Source organism: Myxine glutinosa, chromosome 2 (assembly GCF_964187855.1).
Source record: "Myxine glutinosa chromosome 2, kmMyxGlut1.1, whole genome shotgun sequence".
In the NCBI taxonomy this organism is placed as follows: Eukaryota; Metazoa; Chordata; class Myxini; order Myxiniformes; family Myxinidae; genus Myxine; species Myxine glutinosa.
The window spans coordinates 136,098,326-136,108,617 of record NC_136262.1 but is presented as its reverse complement, the minus strand read 5'-3'; the positions used below and the strand labels follow the sequence as shown (position 1 = coordinate 136,108,617).

The window sequence follows — 10,292 nt, the reverse complement described above, 5'->3', positions numbered from 1 at the left end:
ACAGCTACATGAAGGGGTAAATGTATTTTAACCGATACATGTCGGGTGCCCCTTGCCGACGGAACGGAGAGCCCAATGAAAATTGATGCAGGAAGTTCAGCTACTCTACTTCACAAACGTGATTTTTCCGATTATCCGGTAAGAAACATAATTACTCTTTTATGGAAAATGTTTTTTCGAGTTTGTTTTATCCTCGAAAATAGACTTAAGTGAACACACATTCGGGTTAAAAGATTGGCCTTTAAAACGTACCCTGAGGAAGGGGGACAGACATCTGTACAAATACACAAACTGATATTGTTTTATATCGTAGATTGCATTCCCATTTTTCCCTTCCCCCATGCCGCTGTCAGATTTAATCTTCCCTGTTTGGTGTGTTTGGGAAAAAAACCCGTTGGTTTATAAAAACTTGAAGGTTCACGTGTCTCTCCTCGGGTCCCGCGCATGTGTAGTTCACCATAATTTGGAACATCTCCACAGGAGTTAAAACCGCTTCATAAAAAAACTAAAACGAACACCTGGCTACCCCGGATTTGAACCTCCTGTAGCAAGGTGGTCGATGATAGCCGTTGACGCTGCAATATATTCAATGTTGCTGTTCCCATTGCTACCAATGCTGTTAGGCAATACCCCCAAGTTGTTCGACAGCAAGGCCTTGAGGAAGCTGAAAGGGACACAGGTTACTCTGAAGGTGCAGTACCTGTATTCATGAAGGCTAGAACTGTTCCTTTTGCTGTCTGTGAAAGTTTTGAACAAGCTTGAAAAGGATGGGTCATTGAGAAAGTCCAGCACTCGGAGTGGGCCTCTCCCACTGGGCCGGTCACCAAACCTGAGGGCCAGTTGCGGATTCGTGGTGATTATTCGGGCACCATAAACAATATTCTGAGTTGAGCAAGACCAAGTACCTGGAGTTGGCTCCTGGGAGCAGGAAGGTAAATGCACACCAGGGGTTGTACAAACACCGAAACGCTTTCATTTGGTGTGAATACAGCTATCCCTATATTTCAATTACCATGAATAATTTATTAAAAGACCTTCCTGGGTGCTGCGTGTACATTGATGATATCCTGGTGATGGGGGATGGTGATGACAGCCATATTAAAAACACTCATGGGTGGGGTCACCTTTCACGCCTTTGCTTTGGACACCACTCACAACGTTTACACGACAAAACATACACTCGACAACACCACTGACGACACCTGCAACCCCCGGCAGGCCGCTCCACACACAATAAAACATATCGAGGAAGACTGCACGGTCCTGGCTTCACGTAGGCAAGAGTACGCCATCTTGAATGTGAGGGATCTCTGGGTCGCTCCTGTGAGATCGATCGGGTATCTCCGTGGCCCTGGTCTGTTCAACCAGAACTGAGTGGGGCAACACAACAACAACACCCAACGTCGTGGGTTTTTGAAAAGGCTGGAGAAAATGGAATTGCTTTAAAATGTGACAAGTTTCACCTCATGTTTCTGTCAAACCTCGACTCTGATTCTGCAACTGGACCAGACGGCATCAGCCCACGGGTCCTAAAATCCTGCTCTGCCGCTCGATCTCACCCTCTCTCTGTTCTTTTCACCCTATCTTTTGCTCAAGGTCATCTGCCAGCATCCTGGAAATCAGCTAACATTACCGCTTTACACAAAAAAGGTGCAAAAACAGATCCTTGCAACTACAGACCAATCAGCCTGCTCCCAATTATCAGCAAAGTCATGGAATCCATCATTGCTTCGGATATGAAATCCTTCCTCTTCTCCAATGGCTTGATCTCCGATCATCAATTTGGATTCAGACCAGGTCATTCTACTCTGGACATGCTGCTTCTGCTGTCTCAACAATGGATGGAGGTCCTCAATGCCAAACAGGAAATCAGAGCTGTCTCCCTTGACATATCACGTGCCTTCGATACGGTCTGGCACCCAGCTCTGCTCACCAAACTCTCCTCCTATGGTATCCATGGAAATCTCCACGCATGGCTCCACTCAAGGTTAGGTAGTTGGTAGTAGGTACCGTACCTAGTTCAAAATGACACCATTTACATTCTGGATGAGATTAAATTTTATTAAAATTTCCTTCTTGATTAATTCGGTGAATGTTCATTCATTAACTAGTTCATTCAATATTCATTCATTCTTCTTGATTAATTCGGTGAATTCCGTCTCAACTTCGGATATTTCCGGCCGTGAAAAACTATCCCCTGCGGCCGCGAGATTTCTAAAAAATAATTCTTCGTCAATTTTAGAATATTTGACGCCGTTTTCAGCCTCCGAAACGCGTAATAAGCTTTTTTGAAGTATTTTTCAAATGCTCGAATCTCATTGGTTCCGGTGTTTGGTGACGATTTTCGTTTAAGATAACCTGGCCCGTGCGGGCCGAGGTTGGTCTTAAAGTATTTTAATTATCAATTAGAGGTGCATAAGATTGTGAATCAAACAAAGACGGGTGAAACAAACTCCTATTGAACGTTTTTCAATTTGTTATGCATACTTCCGCATCCGCAAGATGGCGGCCTCCATTGCGCTTCGGAATTCTCAAGCCAAGGGATACAGCATAATCTGGTTTTCGACGTAATACGTACGCGTTTCTTGACAACACGGGCTTCGCCGACTATGACCCACAAATGTTGGGTTAATAATATGGCCCTTTCTGCCGCTACCGCGGCATTTTTGGTAGCGAATTTTTGAAACTCGCTCCTGCTGTTTGATATAAAACAGAAAGGGAGGAAGACCGGGGTGTGCTCATTTACCAAGCAGCTAGCTAGCGCTTGCCAAGCCAGCCGTTCCTTAAGGGTTTTGAATGGAGTGCTTGCTCGAATGCTTAAACCACTTTGCGATCTCTTCACAAGAAACTTGGTAAATGAACACACACCCAATGTTCTTGAGATCCGACCATAGATCTACTGTAATCTATCTACCCCAAAGAGGAATGACGCTGCCCCTCCCGGAGTCTGCGGGTGCACTAGTAATGTTAAATCACAATTGTATCGAGATATCAAACCAATGAACCATCTGTTCACTTGTGGATTCGGGAGCAAGATCCGTGTTGATCGCATTTCAAAATCAATTGTATTTCGGAATATCTGAAACCTCCGACCTACCTTACAACACCTGCTGGGACCCCAAAACGTTCCACACAAGGTTGTTGTGCCTCCGTTGACTAAGTCGCCGGAGGCATTATGTATGTCTGTCCGTGATAGGTTTTCGTTACCGCGATAACTAGAGAACGGCTCAAGGCATCTTCATCAACCTTGATGCAGGTATGTGTAATGAGGTAAAGAGGAACTGATTAGATTTTGGGTTCATGAGGTCAAAGGCCAAAGGTCATGTTAGGTAAAACTCCTGTTACCATGATAACTTGTGAACCAGTGATGAGATCCTGACCAAATTTGGTACAATTATGTATAATGATGTAAAGAGGAACAGATTAGATTTTGGGGTCAAGAGGTCAAAGTCTGTAATAGGTCTATAACTTGAGAACGGCTGAAGTGATTTAATTCAAACTTGGTGCAGGTATGTATGATATAAAGAGGAACAGATTAGGTTTTGGGGTCACTAGGTCAAATGGCAAAGGTCATAGGTCATGTTAGGTAAAAGTCCTGTTACCACAATAACTTGTGAACCAGTGATGAGATTCTGACCAAATTTGGGACAATTATATAAAATGATGGAAAGATAAACTGATTAGATTTTGGGGTCAAGAGGTCAAAGTCAGTAATGGGTCTATAACTCGAGAACAACTGAAGGGATTTAAATTAAAACTTGGTACAGCTATGTATAATGATGTAAACATGAACTGATTACATTTTGGGGTCAAGAGGTCAAAGTCAGTAATGGGTCTATAACTCGAGAACAACTGAAGGGATTTAAATTAAAACTTGGTACAGCTATGGATAATGATGTAAACATGAACTGATTACATTTTGGGGTCAAGAGGTCAGAAGTAATGTGAGGTAAAAAATGTGACAACTTGAGAACAGCTGAATCAATTTAAATCAAACTTGGTACAAGTATTATTATGTAATAATGTGGGCGGAGGAATATCGGTCGACGTCGTGATGTCGAAGTGTTGTTCTAGTGAAATTTCCTTTTAGTAAAATATGAAACTGTCATGGTTACTAAACGTGTCCCCCTGTCATGTGACCAGATTCTCAGCTCTCATTGGTGGATGTTTGTGGGGACATTCGGACAAATGGTTATTCCAGACGCCATTGTCCTACGGGCTATGCCGTAAAAAAAATTACACAGCAAGCCAAAGCAGCACCATAAAAAGATAATATAAACACAGAAGACTAATTAACAAGCTTTAATGGAACCGCAACTTTACAATTAAATGTCAACATTTCAGCGGATAGCTGTGGGGAAAGCAGTTAAGACTTGGGTCCATAAGTTTAATCCCAACCACTTGCCACACAGCGGCTCGAAGAACAAGCCACCGACGTACCCAAAGTGGTGCACCGTCCCATATATAGAAAATACTTACCTGTTAAAATGGGGCAGACAAGGTAAATATACACGCTGCGTTCCAAAGACACTTGCACGATCCGCACATCGTCTCCGGAACGGATATTCACATGGCTCCAGCTCATGGAAATATATCATTGTAAACCGAGCAAAAAGCAGAATCTCGAGTTGCAAACAGTGTACATTTAAATGGCAAATAATCGAATGAGAAAATTTTTTTTTTTTTAAAGGTTTTCTTTTCTATTTTTTAAACCTCTGTTGCAGGGGGAAGACATTCATATTTGTGCCAGTAAGAGGGAAAAAAAAGTTTTACATGTACATACCAGAGGCCAAATTACAATAGAAACCAAATCAAAAGTCAGTTTTCACTTGCTACAAATGCAAGTTTTGCAAAATATCTGAATATGGCATTTATGCATATCATCATCAAAAAAGAATAAAAGCAAAGTAATAATACTGAATTTTTTTTTAATTGCAGCAGGTAGTGGTTTGTCTTTTTTATAGTACAATCCCATATTAAGGATTACCAATGTCATGCTATATGCACCAAAAGCATGATGCCCGATATTAAATCTGCAATAATGTGACAAGCAAAAGTGATTAAATCTATTACCAATGTCTACAACCAGAAGTCAAAAATTGGGGAAATGGGAAAAAACTAATGAAAAGGCAGAATTGATAGGAGTTCCGTGGATCGTCACATCGAAAGCAGCTTCGCAGGAGGCGGCAAAGTCAGAAACGTTCCCTCAGCTTCGTGAGTCCTACTTTCCGACTGGCCGCGGGATTGCGCACGCATCCGTTCGTCAGATGCGGCCCAACCCCAGTGGCTACCACTCATATACTGGAGTGAAAGATCTTGCAGGAGGGCAGAGGGGAGCAAAAGACATCCGACGTGGAAATTGTACATAGTCCATCAGTGCACAGAAACGTGGGATTTAGCCATCTTCCTTTGGAGGTGTGAACCAACCTGGGGGAAGAACAATATATAGTCAGTCACCTGCATGCACCTTGCATTTTAAATATCAAATTTGTAACTTGATTTGCCAGAACTCCCCCTTAAGTCCTCTCTCATTTTAGTTACTTCCTAACACCTCTTCTTCGTCGTCCTCCTCTCTGTGTACTTTATGTGGATACTATCCTGACGATTGATGTTCTGCTCAGTGGGGTAAGTGGTGTGCTGAAAATACTTTTCAGATGGAGACATTTGTTTATAAGCATCAATCCAATATAAAATATAACCCCAAGTGGGCTGAGAGTCGTCTGTTGAGGTTTCACTTTAGACCACAGCTGATATGCAGGGAGACTGATTGGAAATCAAAACATTTAAGACCGGGCGATCCTGCGGACCAGAGTAGAACTGCTTTATCGGGTTTTAGATCAATCGGTTGGGAAATAAGGGATATATAGGGATCCAAACCCTCCCCCACCCAATCCCCCACCCCTACTTTGGAGTCCCATGATCTGAATTCCAAAAATACTAAATCTAAAAATCAAACATTGAGTGATCTTGCGGACCATTGAGTTGAAGGGCTGTGTTGCGTTTCAGAGGAATCAGTTGGTAAATAACGGACGAGATTGGATCCGAAGTTTTAAGGTGTAACCCCCCGCCGCCACCTGCATGGGAGCCCTCATGATCCTAAATCGAAGAATCGATACCGAGCAATTGTGCGGGTTGGTGTCTTCTCGTCATGGGTTATATTTCAGAACAATCGGCAGTGTGATAAGATAAGGGAGGAGTAGCAAAAATAGGAAAAAGTTAACAGACGGACAACCAGATATCACTTCCCATTTTATAAGTTAATCTTTACGAGAATCGAGACAGGATGACTGAAACCACTTATATTTTAAATCCTTGGTCTGTTTGATCCCTTAAACACACTTCTCTCCTGATGCTGTAAAAGCCTGGTGTTGGCTACGCGGTTAGGGTGCCGGCTTGGGATCCTAGGATCCTGGGTTCGAATCCCGGTCGATCGCTGAATTAACACCAGGGTGGTTGACTCAGCCTGTCATCCTTCCGAGATCAGCAAATTGAGTACCTGTTCACTGGTAATTCCCTGCGTGTCGGAAGAGGCGACCAACAGGGTTGGTGGCAGGAAGGGCATCCAGCTGTAAAACATTGCTTCAAAAATGGGACCACGGTGCCCAAAAAAGGCCACCCCCTGCTCTGCGGATGAAAAATGGCCTCCAAAGGTGGTTCTTCCTCATGATGCTGTAAACCCGCCCCATGCATGAATCTCATGTTTACCGTCTCTCATCTTGATGGCATTAGTGTTTGTTGCACGGTGATGCCCTCAAAATGTCATTATCCTGCCAGTTAAATGAAAAATCAGACGTAACCATTGAACAATACAGGAGGTGGAAGGTGATGGGACAAATTTATTTTGTGCCTATGGCGAGTAATACCTCCTCCCTCAGGTAGGGGGTCAGTAAACAATGTGCACTGTGCCTCGTGTAGTAAACTATATGAAAAAGAGTAGTGACGTTTTAAAAAATCCACAAATGTATATATGCTACGATGAATTATAACTATCTATTGTTAATATGCAAAGGGATCGACTTGGTGTGCCCATCTCCAATATGCTGCTGTTTACACTCCCATATGTGGCCTCAGGCTTTATGGTGACCTTCTTCTTTGCTATTGGTTGTTTCAATCCTGGTTATACCCAGGGAGCCAAATGGATTTAACAGATATAGCGTGTTGTAAAAGGTTGGCTGCCAAAAATCATTATATATATATCTAGGAACAAAATGTATATGGACCAGCTTGCCAACAAGCTACTGGAAATCTATAGGAAGCCTCTAAACAACATGACCCAATACGCGAATACGGCGCCTTTAGCGACAATCAGCCATTATGGTTTATCTATGTTCCTTGAGCAATGATGAAGGAAAAACTTAATTCTAACAAACCAAATATATCATAAATAAATTATTATTACTCCCAGAACCATTGACATCTCAATATCAAGTGATATTTTGGGGCAAAACATGAAAGAATTGTTCAAAATGCTCAATCCTGAATTTAATTGTTTTGTTTGTAAACGTAACATTAGAAGACACATTTCTGTGGTGCTGTTTGTTATCAGCAGAAGTCTATCCTTGGGGACGACTAAGAACGAAGAAGCTACTAAGAAGTTAAGAAGAACAGCAGAGGTCTATACTTGGGGTCAACTAAGAAGAAGACCTTTGTTGGTCGAAAGCTTGTCGAGAATTAAAGATCGACCGTCCTGAAGCTACGTCCGCGTCTGATTTAATCTCCCGATTATTTATTTAATGCAAATGAGACGCCCTGCTCGTACTGTGGAGTTTCTACGATTTCTCACAGAGAGAGATATATATATATATATATATATATATATATATATATATATATATATATATATATATATATATATATATATATATATATATATATACAGTGGTACCTCGGCTTACGAGTTTAATCCGTTCCGTGACGGAGCTCGTAAGCCAAATCGCTCGTAAGTCAAAGCAAATTTTCCCATTCAAATGCATTGAAATGCTATTAATCCGTTCCAGCCCCAAAAAAAAAACACCAATTTTTTTTGTTAGGTGCTTTTAAATAACAAAAATGTACTTTATAAATAACAAATAATGTATAAACAAGCACGACCTCGTATATACTGTACATAATACAAGAGAATGTAAAGAAATAAACTGGTTTTATTAAGCAGAGGAGAAGAGCATGCCAGGTGAGGTGTGCGTGTTGTCGACTTGGCGAGGCAGTACGATCGTACTCCTTCTACGATATGTACGATTTTGAAGCAGAAGGAGTCCATAAAGGCTATAACGCCAGCCAAGGGCGTTACGATTATTTCAAAGCTCCGGACCTCTATCCATGAAGATATGGAGAAGTTGTTGTTTGTGTGGTTGAAGGAGAAGCAGCTCGCAGGAGATACCGTGACCGAGAGCATCATGTGTTTGAAAAGATTGAAACTCGGATATCGAGCACGGACCACGAGGTGTTTTTTCTTTTTTCTTAATCTCGGTTTCAGTGAACTTTTGCTCTGTGCTCACGTGTACTGTACCTGTACCTGTAATGGTACGTCAGAGGATGGCACCTGTTGTCATCATATTAAGTGCAAGATGTTCTGCATCGTAAGTTGGTACACCGTGGTCTTTCGGCGGTGTTTAAGCCGGCCGTCTTGGCTTCTGTCACCATTGGCATTGAGTCTTTCGATGTAGGTAGGTCGTTGTGTGCCGGTGCCTTGGCCGAATTCCTTCATTGCTGCATTGTTAGCTCACCTGGTTTTTTATACCACATCTTTGGTTATCGGACCAGCGAATGACGTCATCTCCTCCAAAGTATGGCTTATTCTCACTTGTCTTGGACGATCTTCTACTTCTAGCCTTCCACCGTGCATTTGGTGTCCACTGTACTTACTGTACAGTGCCTGGTAAAATTGATGTAATGGGTTTTTGACCGTCAACGCCATGAACCGTCAACCGCCATGAACCGCCATGAACCGTCAACGCCATGAACCGCTAACACTCAAAAGCCCATTTATCGCGCCTTATAAAGCAAAACGCAAACCGAAAGCCATGCCTCTCAAGCGAGGCGTGCTTCCGTGGTCACGTGATCCACAGGTGTAGCTCATTATACCCGCACGCGCGACACGCTTTGGCGGTCACGTGACCAGCCACTCTGGAGGCGGGGATCCCCGCCGATGACGTCACCGGCTGGAGCAAGGAGATTCCTCGCTCATGTATTTCGACGATTGCGTGTTTTATATCCAAGCAGAGATGCTTTCACGGCAAGATAACCGCGTGACCGGAACCGGAAGCCACAACCGGAAAATTCAAAAAAATAAATTTTTTGAGCTCGTACATCGGATCTCGGCTCGTATCCCAAAGCAACAAACCGCCCGAGCGACGGCTCGTATCCCGAAAAACTCGTACGTTGGGGCACTCGTAAGCCGAGGTACCACTGTATATATATATATATATATATATATATATATATATATATATATATAGTCACGTGAAAAAGTAAGTACACCCCATGTAAAGTTTTGACCTTTTTCAACATATTTCAACATACAGCTCTATTTGATCTTCATTTCAACAATATTGAGAGATAAAGGTGATATAATATAACAAATATCATGAAACATTTACATTTTGTAGTCCATTGTATAATTTAAATAAACATTAATGCAAATTTCGCATGTGGAAAAAGTAAGTACACCCTTGGCTCTAATAGGTGGTATTGCCCGCTTTGGCAGAAACAACCTCAAGTAGGCGTTTATTATAACTGTCTACCAGTCTCTGACATCGACTGGGAGAAATCTTTGCCCTCTCCTCCATGCAGAATTCTTTCAGCTGTGCGATGTTTGAGGGGTTTCTTGCATGCACAGCTCGTTTCAAATCCCCCCGCAACATCTCGATGGGATTTAGATCGGGGCTTTGACTTGGCCATTCCAGAACCCTCCATCTCTTTCTTTTCAGCCATTCTTGGTGGATTTACTGGTATGTTTAGGGTCATTGTCATGTTGCAAGGTCCACCTTCGGTTGAGCTTCAACTTTCCGACAGATGGCCTCACATTATCCTCAAGCACCCTCTGGTACAATGAAGAATTCAAAGTGGATTATATGATGGTGAGCTACCCAGGCCCTGATACAGCAAAGCTGCCCCAAACCATATTTCCACCACAATGCTTTACAGTTGGTATCAGGTTCTTGTGGTCAAATGCTGTCTTTGGTTTTGGCCAAACATGTCTTCTGGTACTGTGGCGAAATAGCTCTACCTTTGACTCATCTGGCCAGAGCACATTGTTCCAGAAGTGCTGGTCTTTGCCTAGGTGTTCATTGGCA

At 42.6% G+C, this 10,292-nt stretch overlaps 1 protein-coding gene across 4 annotated transcripts in view; it reads right to left on the bottom strand.

Moving 5' to 3' along the window:
- Positions 1 to 4,287: 4,287 nt before the first annotated feature.
- Positions 4,288 to 10,292, bottom strand: part of LOC137421217 (ubiquitin-conjugating enzyme E2 Q1) — a 122,189-nt gene continuing 116,184 nt past the window's right edge. For all 4 annotated transcript variants that reach the window (XR_010983277.2, XR_013622379.1, XM_068107043.2 and 1 more), the window contains one exon: positions 4,288 to 5,427. Coding sequence is in view for 2 of the 4 variants with exons in the window: in XM_068107043.2 (XP_067963144.1) it covers positions 5,396 to 5,427 (32 nt within the window). In the remaining 2 variants the exon portion in view is untranslated. The remainder of the gene's footprint in view (positions 5,428 to 10,292) is intronic.